This window comes from Euleptes europaea, chromosome 12 (genome assembly GCF_029931775.1).
Source record: "Euleptes europaea isolate rEulEur1 chromosome 12, rEulEur1.hap1, whole genome shotgun sequence".
Lineage (NCBI taxonomy): Eukaryota > Metazoa > Chordata > Lepidosauria > Squamata > Sphaerodactylidae > Euleptes > Euleptes europaea.
This window is the reverse complement of record NC_079323.1, coordinates 69,643,948-69,668,435: the sequence shown is the minus strand read 5'-3', so window position 1 is coordinate 69,668,435 and position 24,488 is coordinate 69,643,948. Positions and strand designations below refer to the sequence as shown.

At 45.1% G+C, this 24,488-nt stretch overlaps 2 protein-coding genes across 5 annotated transcripts in view; one reads left to right on the top strand and one right to left on the bottom strand.

Annotated features, from left to right (window-relative positions):
* Window positions 1-24,488, bottom strand: part of RPL8 (ribosomal protein L8) — a 200,639-nt gene that overhangs the window by 64,873 nt on the left and 111,278 nt on the right. The window lies entirely within an intron of this gene.
* On the top strand, window positions 5,162-22,906 carry DDX3X (DEAD-box helicase 3 X-linked). Of its 4 annotated transcripts, none has more exons than XM_056858058.1 (18): window positions 5,162-5,279; window positions 6,753-6,810; window positions 7,502-7,552; window positions 12,678-12,809; window positions 13,943-14,063; window positions 15,266-15,427; window positions 15,665-15,764; window positions 16,996-17,131; window positions 17,626-17,711; window positions 18,332-18,430; window positions 18,516-18,676; window positions 19,275-19,419; window positions 19,712-19,856; window positions 20,104-20,285; window positions 20,374-20,491; window positions 21,868-22,024; window positions 22,402-22,562; window positions 22,691-22,906. In XM_056858058.1, exons 1-18 carry the CDS (start codon window positions 5,235-5,237, stop codon window positions 22,768-22,770), a joined length of 2,139 nt encoding a protein of 712 aa, XP_056714036.1. In that variant the 5' UTR covers window positions 5,162-5,234; the 3' UTR covers window positions 22,771-22,906. The 4 variants fall into 4 exon arrangements, with proteins under 4 accessions (XP_056714036.1, XP_056714035.1, XP_056714038.1 ...); XM_056858057.1 differs by having other exon boundaries at window positions 19,712-19,901; XM_056858060.1 differs by lacking the exon at window positions 12,678-12,809.

The following is a 24,488-nucleotide window of genomic DNA, read 5'->3' as shown; positions in this document are numbered from 1 at the left end:
TGTTTAGTCTTCATAGATTCCCATACTGTGGGAATCGCCAAGTGCTCCTTCCTGCCTCTGGGAAGGGGGTTGCCTGGGTTACCAGTTATCAACTTTTGTTTTTCCATATATGCTGTGCCCCTTGCCTTTGCCCCTTACTAGTGTCCTTTTGAATATGGCTTCTGAAACCTGTCGATTCTAACCAATAAAACTGCTTTCATGGATTTGCTGTCTGCTGAAATCTGTTTATGGGTTCGTCGCAGGGCTAGAGCTTACATTAGGACACTAGTCCTAGCCTTACTTGTTGACCTTGGCTGGAGCCCTGGAGAGTTCACCTGGACACTCATCTCCTCGGCTTGGGGCGCAGGACGAGCTCCCCGAGGACCCTGACTTTCGGCGTGTCATCTTGGAGGAGGCGCAGCGGACTTACACACAGTCCATTCGGCTGGTTGGGCTGGTGATTGATCAGTGGCAGCGGCTGGCAGTGGCGACCCCCTGGGGGACTCAGGACGCTGATCTACGTGCCCACAACCACCTTTTGGGACCTGATACTTTGCTCTCCTAACCTGGTTGTTGGCTGAGCTTACGCTCCGCGGGACGCAACAGGAGTCGGCGGCCCCGATCCAGGGGCCCAAGTTCTGTTTCCCAATGGCAGGGGCTCTGGTGGGAGAGGTTCCGCAAACTGTTCCGGATCCCACCCTATGCCGCCGGGAAGCACAGTACACTGCCGCCAGGACAGTCCTGGTTCTTGTGGATTTCACGCCCGCCACGGCGATGGCAGCCAACATCGAGAAGATACTAACTCATGAATTCGGTCCTGCCTCTGTGGGTCTGGCTCAACAGGTCCAACCGCTGTTGGGCCAGCACAAGGAAATCCAAATACTCTTGGAGCAGGCGGCCGTACCAATTGTGACGGCTGCCGCCACCAAACTCAAGGCGGACCGCTCGCTCGCTGACCAGAGGCGGGCGGAGGAGCAACTGTTGGCAGATGCGGCCGCCGTGCGGGCGACGGCAGGAACAGGAGCACAGTCGAATGTTTGCGGGGGATCGGACTGGTCTCTCCCCTCGTTGTCTTTGGGCTCCCAGGAACCTGGCCTGCCCCGGGAAGTAGCACGCAGGCAGCGGCTCACCTTTGCTCCTGACGTTCCAGAATATGAGGAGGAGGACTTGTATGCAGAGGAGGGCGACTGGAATACAAACTACCAAGCCAGCCAAGCCCGACACACCAGGAGGGCTGAGGAGGAGATCCATGCCTTAAGGTTTCAAAACCGAGAGCTTTTGGATCATGTGGCCCGTATGCAGGACCAAATGGACGTGTTGATGCGTGAATACAGTCACCTGCAGTGAGCTCAAGTGGCACCTGCGCAGGCACCGGTCCCAGGCCAGCAACCCCCCTGCCAGCAGCCTCCGGCGCAGCCAGCATCACAGCAACCTCCGGTACAAGCGCCGCCGGGGCAGCCAGGACAACAACCCCCCGGCCAGCAGCCTCCAGCGCAGCCGGCTCCAGGACAGCCTCCGGCACCTCCACCAATGGGACCGGTGGTGCAGTGGAAGCAACCCCGATTGCGTGTGACATTTGATGGCTCCACGGATGCATTGCCCTGTTTTATACACCAAGTGGACAGTTACATGAGAGAACAAGGGCATACCTTTCCCACAGAAGACAGCTGAGTAAGGTTTGTTTCCTCACTTCTAGCTGGAAAGGCTGCAGAATGGATGGTCCTCCAGTTTGATACCCGGGCCTGCTCCATACGGTGGCTTAATGAATTCATGCGAGCCTTGAGAAGACGTTTTGAAGATCCGTTTCAAGGGGAGACAGCCAAAGCGGCCCTCCTACAACTCCGTCAAGGATCCTCCTTAATCCGAGAGTTTGCGGATGAGTTCCAAAGATTCACTAATAAAATAGTGGACTGGACTGAAGCCACCCGGGTGCACTACTTCAGAGCAGCATTGCATCCTGAGATTCTAAACTGGGCATACATGCAGCGAGACCCAGCCACCTTGGAAGAGTGGATTTTACTGGCGGAAGAAGTGGAAAGCCTCCGCCAGTTTATTTCTCTTGTCCGACGGAAGGCCAGGGAGGGGGGAAGCGAGAAAAACCCTCCCAAACCTGCCGTTCCTCAGACCCCACGGAGGCCGGCTCTACCTCCACCAGACCGAGCATTGCGGTTTCAAAGGGGAGCCTGCCTCGTTTGCGGTGCCATGGGTCACTTCGCTGCCACTTGTCCGTCACGTCCAGGGCTGCCGGGTCCCACTCCCCAGCCAGATAGGACTCCTTGTGGGAGAGGGGAGTTTAAAACTGGGCCAAAACTAACAAAACGAATAAATGTAAAGTTCTGTATTTAGGTAGGAAAAATCAAATGCATAATTATAGGATGAGGGAGATGGGGGAACAGTGTTGTGTAGTGGTTAAGAGTGGTGGACTGTAATCTGGAGAACTGGGTTTGAATCCCCACTCCTCCACATAAGCAGCAGACTGTAATCTGGTGAACCGGGTTGGTTTCCCCACTCCTACACATGAAGCCTGCTGGGTGACCTTGGGCTAGTCACAGTTCTCTCCGAACTCTCTCAGCCCCACCTACCTCACAAGGTGTCTGTTGTGGGGAGAGGAAGGGAAGGTGATTGTAAGCCTGTTTGAGACTCCTTAAAGGTAGAGAAAACTGGGGTATACAAACCAATTCTTCTTCTTGGCAGTATTACGTGTGAAAAGGACGTAGGAGTCTTAGTAGATCATACACTGAGACAGTGGTGTAATATGGTAACTGAAAAGGCAAATGCGATTTTGGGCTGCATCAACAGAAGTGTAGTGCTCAGAACACACAAAATGACAGTATTGCTTTACTCTGCTCTTGTTAGATCTCACTTGGGGTATTGTGTTCATCTTTGGGCACCACAGTTTAAGAAGGATGTTGGCAAGCTGGCACATGTCCAGAGGAAGGCAACGAAGATGGTGAGGGGTCTGGAGTCCATGTCCTCCTATGAGGGAAGGTTGAAGGAAATGGGTGAATTTAGGCTGGAGGGGAGACGACTGAAAGGTGATAAGATATCCATGTTCGAATATTTGAAGGGCTGTCATACTGAGGAAGGTAGAGAGTGGTTTTCTGTTGCCCCAGAAGGCCAGAGCATAATCAATGAGTTGGAATTAAATCACAGAGTTTTTGGCTAAAGTTAGGAAGAACTTCCTGACAGCAGCAGTTCCTCGGTAAGTGGTGGACTCTCCTTTGGAGGTTTTTAAGCAGAGGCTAGATGGTCCTCTGACAGCAAGGCTGATTCTGTTAACTTAAGTAGATCATGAGAGGGAGTGCAGGAAGGGATGATCCAGTTCTTGGCTCTTGTGACCCTTTCTAACAGGCCCAGGGTAATGCTGATTGCCACTTTGAGATCAGGAAGGGATTTTCCCCCAGGCCAGATTGGTCAGGGATCCTTGAGGTTTTTTAAATTTCTTCTGGCCATAGAGCAGGGATCACTGGGGGAGTAGGGCGGGGGAGGTAGCTGTGATTCTCCTGCCTTCTTCAGGGTATTGGACTAGATGAACCTGGAGATCCCTTCCAGTTCTATGTTTGCATGATGGTGGGATGTTGTGTTGCTAGTCTTTGATGATGGGTTAGTATGTTTTATTTGTTGTGGGTTTGAGGTTTTTTTATAGGGAGAAAGAGATTAGAAAGGCTGTAAAATCACAACAGAAATATTGTACAATAAATAAGTAAAAAGTTGGTTTATAATACATTTAAGGTACACAGGACATTCAAGAGCTGTGTGTTGCAGCAAAAATGAACAGGTGTATTACAATACTTTAAAGACTAATTACATTTTATTTGAGTATAACCCATTGTGGACTGGAGCCCACTCTTTCGGACAACGAGTGAATTTTCCCTTTCCTTTTATTGAGGGCAGCGAGGGTCAAGGCAACGTGGTGCAACGTGGTCACTGAATCACGAAGAAACCCGGGGGCTACCAGCGGCTGCTTGTTGTTCAGTGGCCACCGATGAAGGCGGCCCGGCCGCCGGGTCACCCCCCCCCCCCCGCCGCGGTCTTTGACCACAGCAGACCTTTGCGGAGCGGCTCGATGCCCGTAAAGGTCACCGTGTGGCCGGCAGCTGAAGCGCCATCTTTGCAACAAAGCAAGCCCCGTCCCCCGTCCCCCTCCGCCCGAGACGGAGAGAAAGAGGGGGGGCGCTCCTCCCCCGCCTCTACAAAGGGGAAGGCCTGGAGGCAGGGGGGGGGCCTGGAGGGGGCCACGTCTGAAGGGGTGTGTGGGGGGGAGAGAGAGAGAGAGCGAGAGAGAGCGCGCAAGTCCGCGGGCCTCCTCGTCGTCGTGAGGCGTTGCCACGAGGGAGGCGGGCCCTCAACCCCTCCGGGGACGCCCGGTGAAGCCGTCGCCAGGCTACCGGCCCCAGGTCACAGGAGGGCGGGGGGGGGGCGGCGGCGCCGGCACAAAGCCCGACTCTTTCCCCTCAGCCTCTCGCAGCCCTCGGGACACGGGCCGCGGCCGGGCCGCCTCCACACACACACGCAGGCAGGCCGCCGCCCTCTCTTCTCCTCCTCCTCCTCCTCCACTCCAGCGACAGGCAGTCCTAAGGAACCTAAGATGGCTGCGAGAGTGAGGAGGCAGGCCCACGTGACTTAGAGCGCGCGAGCGCCAGTTTCGCCCCCAGCGGAGGCCTTTCGTGGGCTTAAAGACTCGCGACATTTCAAGGGGGAGAAAACGCGGGAGGGGGGAGGGGCCGCGAGCGCCACAGATTGTCGGAAACTTAAAACGAGTGGGTGAAAGGGGGGGGAGAAGATCGCGCGAGAACAACGCTGCAAAGCATTGAGTAAGAAAACGTCGCGATAACAGCTGGAGCCTCTTTAATCGGGACGACCCCCCCGCAGCCCCGCCCAGTTCTCGCGGGGGCCCCCCCGGGGTTTCTCCGTCCTCCCCCCACCCGCCCTCCCGCCCTCTTCAGTTCTCCCCGCGATACCTTTTGCGGCAAGCAGGGGTGGGGGGAGGGGGCCGAGAGGAGGACGGAGGAGGAGTAGGGGGCGTGGCCTTGCGCGGTGAAGTCAGCACGGCGGCTCGGAGGGGGGCGGAGGGAGATATAAAAGCCGGGGCCGGAGCGGGGGGAGGGGGCTTTCAGTTGGAGAAGCGGCTCGAGCGGACGGCGAGCGACCGACCCACCCACCCAGCAGCAGCAGCAGCAGCCGAGGCCAGTGGTCCGCCGGGCGAAAACGACTTTCTGTGCGCGGAGCGGGACCTCCCGAGACGACCTCTCGTTATGAGTCATGTGGCGGTGGAAAATGCCCTCGGTCTAGATCAGCAGGTGAGGAGGGGCCGCCGCCGCCGCCGCGGGGGGGGGATGGGGGAGGGGGGTCGATCCGGCTCTCAGGCCCCGCGGGGGTGCCCGGCGGTGCCGAGGCCCCGTTTTTCCCGGCTCCTCGCCCTACTCCTGCCGGGCGGCCTCGTGTGACGCAGTTCCTTTTCGCGGAGGCCGCCTCGCCGTCGCACTGGGCCTCGAGCGCTGCTTGGCCTCGGCTGCGGTGGAGGGAGTGGGGCCCGGGGGGGGAGGGGGCGCAGAGGGCGGTCGAGGCCCAGCGCCGCCAGGTCGTGCGAGGCCGGGCCTGTTCCGGGGGGGGGGGCCTTTGTGCGGGCGTGGGGGGGGGTAGGGTGGTTCCATTAGCCGGGCCCCCTGGTGGCCGCGGACGGCGTAGCAGCGGGTGGGGGGGGGACAACGGCGGCCATTGTGCGTGTGACGAGGCGAGGAGGCGGGCGGCCGGGGGGGGGGGAGACGCGCGTGCGCAGGTTCTGCGCTTGCCGGGCGGGGGGGGGTGTTGAGCGGGAAGCACGATGGCGCTGCGTCTGCCTCCCTCCCTCCCTCTCGCGCGCGCGCACTCGGCTCCTTTGTCCTGGCGGCCTGTGAGAGGAGCGGGGGGGGAGGGGAAGCATGGCGGCCTGCGCGGGGGGTCGGGCCCTGCCTCCGTTTCCTCGACGTGCGGACGTCTTTCCGCTGCCGCCCGCTCGTAGAGTTTGCTTTGCGTGAGGAGGAGCAGCGCCCGTTCCTGAGGGAGGGTCGCGGAGCAAGTGGGTCGAGGAGGGGGGGGCACCGACCGCCCGGATGAGCAGCTGCCGGGGGGGGGGGGGAGACAGAAAGCCCCGGGCGCACCTTCGCCGCCGCGGTGGGATCCCGCAGCCGTCCGGGGGGGGGGCGGGGCGGCCCTTTCTCTTCCTTTGTCCCGGCGGGCGGGCGGCTGCAGGCCTCTCTGCCCTGTACCGGGAACCACTTTGTCTGGAGGGGCGGGCTGCTGGGCGAGAGCGCGCAGGCCCTTCGTCGGAATGTCTTGAGCCTTTCCTGTGGCTGCAGTTGTGCAGAGGGGGGGGAGGGAGGGAGTCTTCTGGTCAGCCGAAATAACGTTATATAAAGCTATGTCAAGAAAGCATTTTTAGTTTGTATAGCCTGGGTACTGATGGGGGGTTGGGCATGTTTTGGGGTACGCGTAATTGGTTACAAGTAGCCAATTGTACGAGTTGCTTGAACAATGGAAGTGGGGACATTTTCCTTCTTTGTTATAGAACAGATAACTGAAAATGAACTTGGAACAGCATTAATCCTTTTTACAGGTGATTCTTGTAAAAAGTCAACTAGACTGCTGGTTTTAAAATCCCAAGTTGTGGTACTGAGAGAACTGTTAACTGAATTCTTAAAGGACTGAATTGAGATGAAACACAATTTTTGGTAGGACTTTTATTTTGAGTATCTAGAGTGCATTCAACTAACACTAGTGTTTACTATTTTTAGTTTGCTGGTCTAGACTTGAATTCTTCAGACGCTCAGAGTGGAGGAGGCTCAGCAAGCAGTGAGTATATAAATTTAAGCTATTGCACCTTTAAGATTTAATCTTAAATTTAGTATGTAATGGCATGGTGAATAAGCACTTGCACAGTAAAGTGTTTTTGAGTGTTGGATGCTTGCAACAAATTCTGTCGTAAGTGGAGTTAGTGTATTGAATGTCACTGGTGTTTGCAGTAATTTTATTCTGGGTATAAGTTTTCGAAAGTCAAAACTCCCTTCCTGCTTATGTCTGAAAAAGGACCTTTAGCTCTCGAAAGCTTATACCTTGAAACTTTTGTTGGTCTCTAAGATGTTAATCGTTTATTCAGTTATTAAAATAGTTATACTTGCCTGAAATAGAAGGCTTATTAATTGTATGAATGGACCAAGAATTTAACAATCACACACTGATCCATGTGCAATAGAGTGGATGAGATGTTATGCTTCTACAAGTTGAGGGGCACTGGTTGCTGAAATAGAATAAATGTATTTTTCCACAATCATTCTGAAGTCTGACTTGGTTAAACATAAATATTTGGGTGAGGCTGCACCATTTCACAATTTATGTCTTCCTGGAAAGTGGGATTAGACTTCTATAGCCTCTTAAGTGAAATTAAGTAGGTATTTATAGTTTTCCATCAATCTAAGTATCTTGTTGGATAAAATCTTAATTTTATAATTTCTATTGAAACTAACAGTTATTTTGTTGTTTTTAGAAGGCCGGTACATTCCTCCTCATTTGCGGAACAGAGAAACTTCAAAACAGGGTATGTTGGTACATGAATATTCCAGTTGGAGCAGCACTGTTGCTGGCTATCAGTTGAACTGGAATGGGAAAAGAGTCTGAATTCTTGGTGACCAGATTTATTGAGACCTGGTGCCAGTGCTCAGGAACATCTTTAGAATAGGGGTATTTTTTTTCAAATGTGTGCTTATTTCTGCAGCTGTAGTTTATATAAATCAGTGTACAGGAGCATTGTAAGTGTTCTCGTGGTAAGGTGTTCCGCGACACTCAAAATTGCTAATTTGCTTTAAGGTTATGTAAGAATCTGGTAAAAGGGTGGGTATGTATTGCTTGAACAGGTAAATAATACCAGTATGCTTGGGTGGCAAAAATTAGTCTCACATATTCGAACCTGAATTATCTTCCCAATGAGTTTGAAGTAGATAAATTGCAGAGTAGGCTGGTAGTTAATAGGCTGTGCCATCCTTAACTTGAACAAAGGTCAGTCAGTATGACCTATTTTGAAGAAACCGTTCTGGGAATGGAATAAGCAGTATTATTTGTTTGAACATAACTGTGTTCATTTAGATGCTGAGTCTAACCTGGGGCAGGGGAGAATACACATGATACATTAAATATTGATGGTTGTAATTGAAGCTAGCATTGACTGTAGCATAGTAGTAAGCCACAAACATTTGACCTAATAAAATAAACGACTGGTACCATGTAAGGCCTGTAGCCTATGGATCCATTCTGCTAAAAGTACTGCTCCATTGAATCCAACCTTAAGTTGTCTCACTTGGAAAGATTTGTTCCAATCTATAATTAACTGCAACTTTCACTTCATTATGCATGCTGTTAAGGTCAATTTGCACAGAAAGGGAAGCTTGAGAATAATTTTGAGTGGAATATGTAACTTTGCCAATGGTTTTAATCTTAAAACAAAAAATTTAGATACATTTTTGTAAAAAAAAAAGCATTTAAAGCTTTTTAAATCTAGGATCTTTGTTTTTTCCTTCTCAGCAACTAGTACCCTGATCAGTACTTACTCCATCATAAACATTTGTAATAGTACTATAAATCGGGGTGCCAACCTTTTCTTTTAATGGGTTTCTTTTGAGTGGTGAAAAGTATCATGAGCTTTGGAAATATATTCAGAGGGAATTCAAGCACTCTTAGTCCTTGTTCTGTTTTTAGGACAGAACAAAATTTAGTAATATGTGGGGTGGCAAGCAAGCAGCCAAACAGCATATAGAAAAATCCCATGAAATTAAAAGCTTAAAACAATGCATGCTTTAGACAAAACAAAGGCTAGAGTGGTGTTTCCAGGGAAAAACAGATTGAGACATTACAGCACTTTAAGTTTTGGCATGAACAGAGAAGTAGTAATGAACTTGTGGAAAAAGCAAACTCTTGACACCACAGAAGAGCCAACCCATTACCTTCCAAGAGGGTGACCTAGCAGCTTCCCATTCCTAGCTGTCCTTTCTAGTGACATCTCCCCTCCACTCACATGTTCAGGCAACAGTGCTCTATGGCCCTACCCAAGCCAGTTGAGTCGCTCCTTCACGCTCACTTGAGGAAATGCCCCCCATTCTCTTCCACTCCCACCTTGGCCGCTCAACGCAGAAAGTGGAAAGAGCTAATAGGATTGGTTCTAGTTCTCTTTGCACAGTGACTCATTACAGTAGTTAACCTTCTGAAACTTACTCTACCTTGTGATCTGTTGCTGGGTCTTCTAGGGCCCCATGAGCTATCTCTTGGAAACAGATGCTACTGTCCTTGTGTATTCCTTTTTTCTGTATTGGCAAGTAGTAGGAAGGAGAAGATTCCACTTCAGAGGCTTTATGTGTGTTTCAAAGGTGGATCCATAAATAATGGTTATTATATTGTAGCTGAGAACTTAAAACAAGCATGGGAGTGAATGTATGCAGCCGTACTAGCTTATTGACTTGTGCTCCAGTCATCTTACTGACAGCATCTCTCCAGTTTGATAGAGGCCTTTCATATCCTCTGCTTCCAAAGCAGATGTTCTGTCCTTTAATGAGTAACTCTTTCTATCTAGGTACTTTGTATCCTGCTTTGCTTCTTAAGAGGGAACAAAATAAGTTTACAATCTTCTTTCTCCTCGGTTTTGTTCTAACAGCCCTGTGAGGTAGGCTAGGCTGAATCAGTAAGGTTCCCATCTACTTCCAAGTACCACCTAGCCATAACTAAATTGTTTTGTGTTATATAAATTTTTGATAAAGTCCACCTCAAGTGGGACAAGGACATAGTGAGAAAGAAAACAAACATTGCTTGGCACTTGAAGGCCACCTAACTGTGAGATGAGTGACCATGCCCCCTTCATCTTCAGTAGATTTTGGGAAGTTTTCAACATCTGACATTGCATCTGCTGATCACTCTAAAGCATAGCACAAGCATGGAGATTGATCCTCTTTCCAAGGTGTAGCATTGTGATTCATGAGTGGTCTGGGAGGCACTCGCCGCATGATTCACTAGGACATTCTAGGGGAAAGCGGTGCTTCTGAGTGTCCCAACCAGATTTCCAGTCTGAGCTGGTAAGAATCCCTAGCTTCATACTCAATTGTGAACTTGAGGAAGAAGATTCCTGCTTTCCAAAGGATGTTTGTGGAAGCATGGCAGTGAGGTAGCTCAACATAGATACGTTGTTTAAAAGTGGACATTGCTTTGGCATTGGGGCCCACATCAAAATGCACACAACAATGCTGCATCTTGATGTGGGCCCCAGTGCCAAGCAAATGTCCACTTCTCAGCAAAGTCATTTAACGGATATAAAGGTAAGTAGCAGTTTTCTTACAGGATGAAAAAAGATCACAGTATTATGCTAAGTTTGTTTAAGCATTTGAATTGCATCATAATGCTGGGAGTTTTCATGGCTTTCTTGCAGCAGGAAATGCTTATATGGCAAACTACTATTCCAATCCGGCAGCAGCACCACCAAGATGCTGTAAGTGGGTGTCAGGCTGGAGTGATCTTACATTTGTCATTTGATAGCATGTCTCAGCTTACTGCACAGTAGTAACTTGCAGTCAACTAACAAAAGAGCATATGGCTTTATTCCTTAGAGCAGATTGTCAGGCATGCCTTCCGCCTGCATTTAACACCTAAAGAATTCATCTGGACACTGGCTTAGTGTTTCTTTGTATGAAGCAAAAAGTGGCGCTGGGAAACTTATCTTACATTTGAATACTTTTTGTAGTTAGGGAAAGGTAAGTGGAAGGTGTTTGCAATGTAAAGCGTTAACGGTCATAGAATCATAGAGTTGGAAGGGACCACCAGAGTAATCTAGTCAAACCCCCTGCAGGAAATTGACAACTACCTCCACCCCCAGTGACCCCTACTCCATGTCCAGAAGATGGCCAAAAAAATCCTCAAGGATCCCTGGCAAATCTGGCCTGGAGGAAAATTGCTTCCTGACCCCAAAGTGGCAATCAGCATTTCCCTGGGCATGTAAGAGGAGGGCCACAAGAGCCGAACACTGATGTACACCTTCCTGTTCTCCCTCTCATGATCTGCCTAAGTTTACAGAATCAGCATTGCTGTCAGATGGCCATCTAGGCTCTGGTAAAAAAAAACCTCCAAAGGAGAGCCTCCAGAGGAAGCCTGTTCCACTGAGGAACCACTCTTAACTGTCATTCTATCATAGATTTCTAATATTCATGCCTGGAAGATCCCAAAATCCAGCTTTAGGTGCTGGGGTGGGGATTTGTTCTTCAATACAAATTAGCTGGTCAGCTTAGGTCTTTGAAACTTGTCTGGCTCTCTGAGAGACTTTCCTAACAAGCTTGCCGTAATACAATTACATGGTACATTCAACATCCAGTGTGCTGGCTGATGGTGGTATAAGAATAATAATGTGCCATGCTGGCCAGAATGAATTTTAGACCTCAGATTAGTCTTTTTAAAAGCTTATTGCACTCGCAGGCCTAAAAACTGATAAAATCCCTGACTTTTAAGTGGATACAAGATATCCCCCCTCCCCGGGCATCTGGGAACTTGTGCTTCTGTGAAGTTCCTATCCAAAAGACTTTGTGGCTTGAATTTTCCAATAAATGCTTATAGAGATATTTTTCAAGTGTATTTATGTAATTTCTGTAGGCACCAAACCTTTCAACAGAGAGCTCTTGTGGCTATCTTAGCTCCTTATAAATCAGGAATAGTTGTAGTTGTTTATTCAAGGTAACCTAATACAGGCCACAGATACAAGTTTAGAAGCTAGTCCTGTGAATACATCATGGCATAAACTTGTGGACTGTTTATTTTTTCACTTTGTGATGAATCCTGCGCTGTGGTCAGCAGAAGCTTATGGTTTTTTTGTCAAGTCGTTTATTAATAAGGCACATAGCCAGTCACATACAAAATAATAGAATTGTCAACCGTTGACTAAAATCCCATCCATGTTAAAAGCAGAAATTCCAAATATAAGAATATAAAATACATAAATACAAGTATAAAAAGTATAAAGCTTATGGTATCTTTGTTAGCTTTGAAGGTATCTTATGACTTACTTAGCCACAACAAACTAAAAAGCCTATTCTATAGAGTGTTCTACAGGTCTCAAGACATGTAGCTTCTGACTAGAGTCTCAAAATTCTAATCTTTGAATTTTGTAGTGGCAACTATCAACATTAGCCCAATAGTCCGAAAGTTAATCTCACTAGGAACCATTTAAAATTGAACAGAATACCCGAATGCAGTTAATAAAATAGCAGTGTGTGTGAAATATCATATTTGAGCTTAGCGTAGGATCTTGAAGCCTACTTCAAACTGTTTGACTAGCTTTCCTAAGAACATGCATTTGCTTTTAGCATGGCAGCAAGTATTGGTGCACTAAGCTAATGCACATGATCCGATGCATTGTCTGACTTAGAAAGCCCTTGGCTTAGCTAAGTTCACAGTGTTCCATAAACGTCGTTTGCTGCTTTCATAAGTACCACTGGAATGCGGTACCTAGACCAAGTGAAGGCCTGCATTTCTAACCAGCTCTTGGAGCCTAAGCCATTCTTTCTCCCAAGAAAAGTGCCCTTGATGTAGACTTCTGGCAGTAAAAGTCACACTAGTGCTGTGGAGCTTGCAAAAACTTACTTGCTAGCACAAGTGACATTTAACCCTTTAATTGTTTGACTTTTTATTCTCTGCCAAAGATTCCCCCAGCTGGGACTCTCGTGGAGGTAATGGCTATATGAATGGATATGATCGTGACAGCCGGATGAATGGCTACGATCGTGATCGCGGTGTGTTTGGATCCAGAGGAGGATCTGGACGTGATGACAGAGGTGGGCGTGGGGACCAGTCACGTTTCATCCAACAGTTCTTTAGTGTCCACTACTGCTCTTGTTGGTGATACAGTTAATTCTCTAGAACACTTAGTTAACAGTATGGTAGCATGAAACTCAGACTTCTTATGGAAGTTGGAGACTCTATCAAGCAACATTTTGAAAGCTGTTTTTCTGCCACACTGGAATGTTACTGAAATAGAGGATTGATGCCATTCGCTATTTATGTGGGATCTTGGAAGTATGATTTCGGCTACAGCAAGGTAATCCCATAGAGAATTTTGGAACCAGAATTTGGTCCATTTCAGTATCTTTGTGCCTGAACAGTAGCATGGCTTCTCGGTCAACAGCCTGTAATCTATTCACAGTACTGCTTCAGAGTTTCATCTAAAGAAGCACCTATATTCCAAGTCTCAACGCCACTGCCTAAAACTGACATAACATTTTCATTTGGGTGGTATAAAGTGATACTGCCCCATCTGTAGCCTGCATTGCAAATACTAGCTTGTTGTATGTCTAAACATGTAAAATGAATGTTGTTCCAAGATTTCACATCCCAAATTTTATGAGCTGTTAAGCAAGGCTTGCATAATTATTGTGCCAAATACTTGTGGCAGAGATTCTAGAATATGAACAATCCTCATTTGGTATAGACAGACTTGGGTTGGAGGGGGGTTGCTGCAGTATGGAAGGATTAGCAGGTGCTGCATTTCAAATATGAACATTTTGAATCATTGGCCATGGTGTGCTTGACCTGCACAGATACAGCAGCCTTGTTCAAGCTAGCAGGTAAAGGTCTGAGCAGTGCCTGGGCGTCAGACCACCTAACACTATATTTGCCACCTTAATGTCCTTGATGGATGGATGTGTGCAGGAGATAAACATAACTGCATCTGGTGTTTACAATGTGTCGCCATTTCATAAACATCTGGTGTCTTGCCTGTCATAAAATGTGCAGTGTCTGAGAAGATGGTTCCAAACAGTTGCGTTTGCAAATAAATTACGTGGAGACTGTTGGCTGCTAGGTGCTAAGACACCTTCATGGTGATGTGTGGGATTTTAGGCAGTTTCATTTTTACAGGTAGACTAGTTAGCCCTTGAAAGAGTTTTAAATTGGTGATATTTCTTCCTAGGATTTGATGGTTGGAATGCTGGAAGAGACAAGGATGCATACAGTAGCTTCGGTGCAAGAAGTGAACGTGGTTCAGGAAAATCCAGCTTCTTTAGTGACCGTGGAAATGGCTCAAGGGGAAGGTTGGTGACTGAGCAATTACAACTAACGCACTTATTTCATTCTAAAGAACTGTACGTCAGTAAAGGGGGTGTAATCTCTAGATACTGAGTTAGGTGCTTAGTTCTCACATTCCTGCAGATGGACATAAAGTTAGAAAAAGGCGTAACCTAATTTCAAACAAGAGTTACTGTGGGGCATGGGGCAGAAATAGTGGTATATTTTTAATATGTTTGGATTGATAGTATTGGTTCTAAATCTTTAACAGTAGAGCTGTTAGATATACTGATACTGGAGAAGATTTATGTTGTTGGGAGTATGGATTTACTGACATGCTTCCTCCGCTTTGTGTGGCTGCAAATAAGTGATGTAGTTTGCCGGGTAAGACTTTCAGGTCATCTTAAATGCTTAAAACAGATCGTTTGATTTATTAAATTCTGTTTAGCAAAGGTGCCATATAATCTGAACTAGATCTTTTCCTCAAATCTGTACTTGACAGATTAAGCTTTTTCATTCTTAAAAACCTGTTACTTTGCAGAAGTGCATAACATAGTGATGTGGGCCATGATGGATCTTGGATGGAGCTGAATGGGATGTCCTGTGATGTCACCTGGCTCCATTATGGCCCCATAACTTGATGGTGTCAGAATACCTCAGCTGTTCAGTGGGCTGAGTCAAACCTCTGCTTAGAAGATTTCCCCTTGCATCCTAGGAAATTGCATAGAAATATTGGGGGGGTGTCAACTTTAACCCTGTGGAACATCCCAGTTGGCACCTCCCAACTTGTTGCATTCTGCAGTGAGTGAGAAGTACCAAGGGAGTTGAAAAGCTTTGCCAGGTCACAAATTGTGCTCTTAGTCAGCCTAATTGTGCTGACTATATTGGTTCTGAAATTCAAATGCATTTGTAGAAATAATTGCATTAAATTTTTGTGCTCAGGAGGGAGGCTGCAGCAGGGAACCATATGGGGCAGGCTTGGAGTTTGTGACTTTCTGAACAAGTTATAGTCTTAAGTATTCATTTCTGCTAGGTGCCATTTCATTGGTGTTTATATGCTTCAATTTTTAGGTAATAATAAAAAATTGCCTTAGACGTTGAGACTCTAGAAATGGAGGGTTGTGGAATTAAGGCAAATAGCTCTTAAGTATGCCAGTGAATATTTGTGGTTACAGCATTTCATGGAAAACGTACGCTGAACCTCAGACTCTGAACTTTATGTGATTAGATTTGATGATCAAGGAAGAGGCAGTGATTTTGATGGCTCTGGCAGTCGTGGTGATAGAAGCGGCTTTGGAAGATTTGAGCGTGGTGGGAACAGTCGTTGGTCTGACAAATGTGATGAAGATGACTGGTCCAAACCACTTGCACCAAGTGAACGTATGGAGCAGTGAGTATTAACCTTTACGATTTTGTAATTAGTTTAAGTCATATTCTTAGCACATTCTAGCTGTATCTGAAGAAGTCAGCTGTGGCTCACGAAAGCTCATACTCTGCCAGAAAATATTTTTGTTAGTCTTTAAGGTGCTACTGGACTCTTGCCCTTTTTGACTACTGCAAACAGACTAACACGGCTACCCACTGTGGCTTAGCACTTTGTGATACTGTGTTAATATCTCCACTCTAGGGAGCTTTTCGCTGGTGGGAACACTGGCATTAACTTTGAAAAATATGATGACATTCCAGTTGAGGCAACAGGCAGCAACTGCCCTCCACACATTGAAAGTGTAAGTATTTATTCCTTAGGTAAAAGCTGGGTTTAGTTTAAGTACAAAGAGGAAGTAACAACTCCGTGTGTATCTAAGGCTCCAGAAGTCATAATTTCCTAGCGTTCTTGGATGTAACTGGTAATTGGGATTAGAACAGGAGTTGGTGATTAAAGCTTTTTCGCTAGTGCCGGGCTTTTTAAAATCTGATAACAAATTGCAATAGATGTTACCTCTAGCCGAATACCTGTTAGTTCTGATCTTCGAATTTCTCTTGGTTCTTTAACGATAAAAATAGGTGGGATGACAACTTTTATTTTTAATTGTGCTGTAATAGTTTGTATATTTTGAGTATCTAGTGGAAGGTGAGCATCTCCATTCTGAAAGCTTTCTGGGAGTGGATTCTTTTCCTCCCAATATTACTTGAGGTTTATTCTTTTACATCTAGTCGGTCTAACTGTAAACTGGCAATGCAAAGGGTTTCTGTCTCAGTTTCATGGCAACAGGTAGCATTCAGTTCTCCTTCAGTCTTGTCAAGTCCATTTTTCTGCATACCTGGATCCTTCCAGACTTAGGGGTAATGTCTGCATCCTAGACTGGCAGCAACGTGGACTTACAGAAACCAATAACGGCCTGAGTTTAGCTAGGCTGATCGCCTGGTGGTGTTAGGGGAAACAGGAGCTGTCACTGATGTAAAACATAGTTCCAGCAAATGAATTGTAAGTGACAACATGCTAAAAACTGAGAATCCTTTTCACGGCAAGCCTTTGAGACCGTCTTCAGTAAGTGGCCCAAAACTTCTACCTGTGAGGGTCCCAGATCGTTAAGGTCTTTCAAAGATAGAGAACTGGTACATACCTAGATTCTCTCCCACTGTGTTCATTTAGTACTAGATTAGCTGTGTTAAATGAAGGGGAGTTTTTCTGACTCATCTTGCCAATTGTGCCACTTAGGTCAATGGACACCTAGAAGTGCTGGGGGAGCACAGGTGACCTTTGCAGTGGAAGGTGGGAATTCATCTCATTTTTGCATAAGGCACAAATTGAGCCTTTCTGATTATCTGCATTACTGGAATCTGTATGTATAAATACATAATGTGCAGCCTCCTTTTTGGCTAGGTCTCTGTGCTGTGATTTTAAAACTAGTAGGTAGTTGAGTCTAAACTTGAAGTCCTAGCAGCAGGGCAGAACAGTCTGCATTATGTGAGTGCATCATAACACCTGTCCCTCTTAACAATTTCAAATACTTGTAGTTCAGTGATGTTGACATGGGGGAAATTATCATGGGGAACATTGAGCTCACCAGCTACACTCGACCTACTCCAGTGCAGAAATATGCTATCCCTATCATCAAAGAGAAGAGAGATTTGATGGCTTGTGCCCAGACAGGTATGTCTACTGGTCTGTGTTGGAATATACCACTTAAGAACTCCTGGGTTGTATTTACTAACTGTACATGGCTTCACTAAAGGCGAATGTAATTATCGGGAAAGTAGTTCTCATGAAAGAACAATAGTAGGGATTTTAGAATGGCTGCAGAATAATTTGTCCAAATGTTGAGGGGTATATTTATAGGTTCAAAGGTACTGTCCTCAAATCACTTTTCTGAATGCTGTCTGTGTAACTACTGGGGCTTTTTAGGGGAGTAAATGGTTTAAGAATTGGTGGCCCATTTTGTAAGTGGCAGTTACCCTAGCAAATTCAAGGCAGGTTTACCTTGATAGTGACTGTACAAGACAGCAAATAGGTTAAATGTCCAGATAAAATTTAAAGTGAGTTCCCTTAATACGACAGCCATCCTATCTCACTGTGGAAGAGTAAAAATGGTTTTAAAAATCTGAAGTCTGCTACAACCAACAGTGAAACATGCACCTTCCTTTTAGGGTCTGGGAAAACAGCTGCATTTCTTTTGCCTATACTGAGTCAGATCTATACAGATGGCCCAGGTGATGCCTTGAGAGCTATGAAGGTAAGATTTTGGTCCAAATATTTTCCTTTTTGTTGGTGAACATGAATATATGGCTCATATTTGTGCCTGAAACCTAACATTGGGATCCTTGACTCCACTGTTTTCAGACAGCAATGGTGTATTCTGACAGCATAGTATTTATTTTATTCTACAAAGTTTATATCCTGCCTTTCTGTGCTCACAAGGGGTTCACCAAGGCGACTAACAAATTAGAAAATAAAATCACATTTTTAAAACCATTAAAAATCAACCATCCCCAAAACACACACATTAAAAACAATGAAAAACAGAGTTCAAATACACAGGAACATACTTGACAGTGAACTATACACATCATCGTCTGTGTTGTCCAGAGGAAACAGTGTAGACGTGAACTACTGTTGGAGTAAGCCATGGTTTGGGAACAAGTGCATGAACTGCACTATTAAGTCTCCCAAGAGAAGCCCTTTTGTTACTGTAATGTGACGACAGCAACTGAAAATGGTACATGGTTCTCATATGCTCGGGTCAGGTATCACCTGGAAACCATGTGAGCATCTCTCGAGTTCCTTGGAATAGAAGTGTGACTTGAATGAAATATTGCTTTGATTTCCAGCTGGTAATGGGATTAAATGTTTCAGGAAAATGGAAGATATGGACGTCGTAAGCAATACCCAATCTCATTAGTCTTGGCTCCTACAAGAGAATTGGCAGTGCAAATATATGAAGAAGCCAGGAAGGTAATTGTGTGCTTCTGCAAACTTGTCAGCATAGTGCTTGGGGCACCTTAAAATCTAAAAAAATAATATTGCTTTCTACCCACAGTTTGCATATCGTTCCAAAGTTCGCCCTTGTGTTGTCTATGGTGGTGCTGACATTGGCCAACAGATACGTGACTTGGAGCGTGGCTGCCACTTGCTTGTCGCAACTCCAGGACGTCTTGTAGATATGATGGAGAGAGGAAAAATTGGACTGGACTTCTGCAAGTAGGTGTAATAGCTCCACGCCTTGCAGGATGATGATTGCCCATTTGACAGTATTGATCAGAATTTATTAATATTTCCTTAAACCAGAGATGGGGAACGTCAGGCCCGGGGGCCGGAAATGGCCCGCGAGGACATTTTCAGTGGCCCTCGGGAGCTCCAGGGCCCTGCCATAGAAACATGGTGCAGCAGGGTGGCTTCAGGAACAGTTTCGGGGAGGGCCCTGGAGCTCCCGAGGGCCCCTGAAAATGTTAATCAGTGAGTGGAGGGGGAAGGCTTTTATCTCTTTTCTTCCTCTTTTTCTGTCACACTCTCTCCTTTCTCTCCCTCTCTTTCTCCCCCTTTCTCTCCCTCTCTTTCTCCCTCTTTCTGTCTCTTTCTTTGTCTGTCTACCTCCGTCCTTTTCTTTTTCTCTCTGTCCTTTTCTTTCTCCCCCTCCATCCATCTATCCATCCATCCATCTTTCGTTCTTTCACCCCGAAAACCTCCCTAGCCTAGTATGGCCCCCGAACGATGTGATAAATATGCAAATGGCCCTTGGCAGAAAAAAGGTTCCCCACCCCTGCCTTAAACGCTGATACCTTTTTTTAATGCTCTCCAGGTACTTGGTATTAGATGAAGCAGATCGTATGCTTGACATGGGGTTTGAACCTCAAATTCGTCGTATTGTTGAGCAAGATACTATGCCACCAAAGGGTGTCCGTCAGACCATGATGTTCAGTGCTACGTTTCCAAAGGAAATCCAGGTAATCTTTCACCAACTTGTTTCTAGTGCCTAGTATCATGTTTCTAGTATTTGTATCATGGCCAAATCGATAGCATGAGTCAGCAGACTATTCCACTGGTCAAACAGCAAGCGACTTGTGGCCAAGATATAGGCAGTTAAATTGCAGAACCGAAGTAGCAGTTTCAAAGTTAAGGAGATTCGTTTTTCTTGAATACGTTGTGAACTCAAATGTATGTTTCCACAAAGCTTTTTGCTGATAAATTGTCACAGTATTGGTAGCTTTAGTATTGATTCAAGTATTCTTCTTTCAGATGCTTGCTCGTGACTTTTTAGAAGAATATATCTTTCTGGCTGTTGGCAGAGTTGGCTCTACATCTGAGAACATCACACAGAAAGTAGTGTGGGTGGAAGAGTCAGACAAACGGTCATTTCTGCTTGACCTCCTAAATGCCACAGGTAAAGACTGTTTGGGAGAATTCCAACACAACTCTAATGGCTCAGGTAATGAGAATCTATGTTAGGTGGAGGAAAAGCTTCAGACTTTTCCTCCCTGTTTTCTCCTATTTTTGAATATTTTATTTAAATCTGCATGCAGCTAGCTTGACTAGTATTAAGTTGTGTATTGCAACCATAATTTTCACCACTTGGTGGTGCTATATCTACATATGTGGCTCTGTGCTAAAATAATTCTTTGATTATATAGGCAAAGATTCCTTGACACTGGTGTTTGTGGAAACTAAAAAAGGGGCTGACTCCCTGGAAGATTTCCTGTACCATGAAGGATATGCTTGTACAAGCATCCATGGTGATCGCTCCCAGAGAGACAGAGAAGAAGCATTACACCAGTTCCGTTCGGGTAGAAGTCCAATCTTGGTTGCCACTGCAGTAAGTATAGTTTTAGTTGTAGAAATGCACATTGGCAACATGAAATGAACAGATTATAATCTGTGTGCTTCTGGACACTCTTCACTAGGTAGCAGCAAGAGGCCTGGATATTTCAAATGTCAAACATGTCATCAACTTTGATTTGCCAAGTGACATAGAAGAATATGTTCATCGCATAGGCCGTACAGGGCGTGTGGGGAACCTTGGTAAGATTCTGGTCATGTAAACCTGTGACTTAAAGCATCCATCTTGAATGTGGAGTTTATTCTTGGGCATAGCTAAACTTTTCTCAAGTTATAGCTTGCAACTATACCACACACACACACACACACACTACCATTGAAGCTTTGCAGCAGGAAAAGCTTCTATCAAAGATCAAAACTAAAGGTGCAAAGGTCTGGGGGAAATGGGAACTTCAGAGGAAAATCCTCCCTCTCCCCCCCACCCGGACTTCTTCAGTTTTTCTATTGGAAAAGTTGAACATAGAGCACTGAACTCATGAAAAACTTGTGAGATGAGTAAACTGCTTTATAAAGATGAGGTGTTACTCATCTGTAATAGGAAGATTTTTTAATGTAAGAATTCCTGTGTGTGCTATGGACATAGTTTTTTTCAACAATATGTTCAAATGTGACCTTTATTTTATTCAGCTAGTGTATGTGAGAATACACACATAGAGTTTAGTGTGTTAAATATTATAAATAGAAGCCTGTACCAAATACAATGGTGATGTACAAGGCTGTTTTCTGCAGCGTAATATACTTGCTTTTATTGCAAAGTAATGTATTCAATTTCTGATGTTCCTTAGAGCCAGCCAGCATGGTGTAGTGGTTAAGAGCAGTGGTTTGGAGCAGAGGACTCTGATCTGGAGAACTGGGTTTGATTCCCCACTCCTACACATGAGCGGCGGAAGCTAATTTGGTGAACAGGGTTGGTTTCCCCACTCTGCATGAAGCCAGCTGGGTGACCTTGGGCTAGTCACAGCTCTTAGAGCTCTCTCAGCCCCACCTACCTCACAGGGTGTCTGTTGTGGGGAAGGGAAGGCGATTGTAAGCCAATTTGATTATCCCTTAAGTGGTAGAGAAAGTCGGCATATAAAAACCAGATCTTATCTACAAAAGCACTTTGGGTTTTGCTTGTAGAAAATAAAAAGATGTTACGTAGTCTGACATATTTACTAAACATGTCACAATGCAGCTGATATACATTCCATATTAAAACAGTAAACTGACTAGTTTTGGGGCTTGGAAGAGAATATATGCAATACTTCAGTAATTCTAAACATCTCGGTTTTCCCATTTGATCTGACTTTAAAATTTCTAGAAATGTTGCCTTTCCAAGGGAAGCTACTTTATCGCAAGATGCCCCAAAACGTCTAGATGTTTTAGTCCAGAATAATTTGCATAAATATATTTGAATCTAAATGCTTTTGGGGAAGTAGCTTATAAAATTGTTGTAAATTATTTGTTGCCTATCTGCCATAGTTGTGTGAACTTTTGACTGTTAAAGGATGATTGGATGGGGGGGGCTGAAGACAGGTATCTGTTTACAATGACTGGAGTTCTGTCTTCTTTCTTTTTAGGTCTTGCCACGTCATTCTTCAATGAAAGGAACATAAATATTACAAAAGACTTATTAGATCTTCTTGTTGAAGCCAAGCAAGAAGTACCATCTTGGCTAGAAAACATGGCATATGAGCAGCACCATAAGGGTGGAAGTAGTCGTGGACGATCTAAAGGGTAATTTGATTCTTTGGGACTAGAGAGGGGGACGCTTTGGGTTGCGTTCACGTTTAACACTTTTAAAAACTTGGGTCTTATAATTTATAATTATCAGTTGTGTTCTATAAAATCAGGTTTGGTTAATTTTCCCCACACATAAAATTAGTTACTCAAATGGGCTGGACATATTTCTTAAAAACAGAATATGTTACTTGCATTGTCTTATGGCTGCCGTAACATTTTCTGATGGCTTGAAAATTGCAATATCTCGTTGGATATAATCAAGCAGTCTTTCAAATAACGTGGAGAAGTGACTAGAGTCAAGCTAATGTCAGTGAACACCATAAAGGAAAAATTACCATTCAGGCACTACTAATACTATTTTTCTCTTGTAGCCGTTTCAGTGGAGGATTTGGTGCCAGAGACTATCGAACAAGCAGCAGTACTGCTGGCAGTAGTTTTGGCAGCAGCCGTGCAAGTAGTAGTCGGAGTGGTGGCAGTGGTGGTGGTGGTGGCGGCGGCGGCAGCGGCCATGGAGGCAGCAGAGGGTTTGGAGGTGAGCCACCTTAATGTGTTTATGATCAAGTGAAGGCAGGGGAGGTAAACATTACAAGTAATTTATTTTATTTCCTATATAGTTAAATGGTTCTAGTTTTTTAATTTTCATTGCTTTTGTCTTAATAGGTGGCTATGGCGGCTTCTATAACAGTGATGGATATGGTGGAAACTATAACTCTCAGGGGGTAGACTGGTGGGGCAACTGATCTGCTTGCTGCAGATGCTTACCAAACAAGCTAATATGGAAACCACATGTAACTTAGCCAGACTATACCTTGTGTAGCTTCAAGAACTCGCAGTACATTACCAGCTGTGATTCTCCACTGAATTTTTTTTAAGGGATCTGAAGGTCACAACAAGAAACGAAGGAACAGAAGCCCTGCTTTGAAGGTCTAAAGACTCCATTGTAGTCATGATTAACTCCCCCACCCACCCACCCCACCCCCAACTGTATTTATAATTTTGTGACTGAGGATCATTTGTTAATGTACTGTGCCTTTAACTTTAGACAACTTTTTATTTTGATGTCCTGTTGGCTCAGTAATGCCCAAGATTATCAATTGTTTTGACAAAATTTCTGAACTTGGGCTTTAAAAAAAAAAAATCAAACCTTGGCACACAGGTGTGATACAACTTACAGGAATCATTGATTCATCCACTAAATACTACAAAAAACTTATGCGGTGGCCTGCATTAGGGCTTTGATACTTGGTGATTTGAAAAATAAAACATCTTGAAGCATATCAATGGAATTAGTTTCTAATGTGGCAAAACTGTACTAAGTTAAAGTTGATTTGCTCACTCTATCCTGGATAGGTACTTAGAACCTGATAGTCTTTTAATAAGCCATTCCAGTTATGATGATGATAAGGTGGTATATGGATACATGCATACATAAAAGCACTGTTTTCAAAGTTAATGCAAGTAAACACAGCAGTTCCAGTGTTTAGGCAGATAATTAATGTGAGCTAGCCAAATGGAGGTGGAACATTACAGGGAACGTTTAAAGGTCTGAACTTGAAATAGTTTTTAGGAGAATTCATCTACTTAGACTTTTAAAAATTGCCTGCCATATAAAATTGAAATGGTAGAATGGCTGACCACAACAGTGATGGGTCCACTTTTTAAGGGCCTGACTGATTTTTTCGGTCTTAACGCATGCTAGTGTTGATGTTTTTTGGTCAAGGGGGAATGAACAGGAAGAATTATGCAGCAGGCTTTATTTTAATGCAGATTCACATTACTCTGTTCAAGCTGCGTTGAAGTGTAACTGGCTTACTGTAGACTTGTAAAATGGCTCCAGAAGAGTAACAAATTCTGAGATCACAGAGATTGGAATGTACATAACTGCACAAGGTTTCGATTCTGCTATCAAGTGCAGTTTTAGTCAGTTTTAGTTGCATAGGTTTCCATTGTATTAGTCTGTTATGCTGAATCTGGCCAAAGATAAGTATTTCCAACAGTAAAATGCCTCCTGCCGTGTAGATTCTCTGAGCTAACCTCTGTGGCCCAGAGTCATTGCCAGCTCTTGGTCTTAAGTGGCGCACAGGACAACAGCAAGATCTTCTAAAGTGCAATAGATCTTTTCAAGTGTATTGTGCCTTGTTCTAAACTTTTAAGTAGGTGCACTTGACAGTATTTGAGGTCATTTGTTATGGTGCTATTTCAATTAGTCTAGATTTAGGCCCTTGTACATTTTGCCCATAACTTTTTACAAAATACTTCTTTTATTGCACATTCAGAGAATTTTATATGTCTTGTTGTGCGCGTCCTTAACTTCCAATCTTATTTTGTCTCTTAGGAGACTGAACGCAGCTTGTCTAAAGGAAGGAACTTGATTCTAAAACTGGGACCATGGGAATAATGGTTGGGAAGAAACTATTTGCACACGACAGATTTCTAGATACTTTTTGCTGCTAGTTTT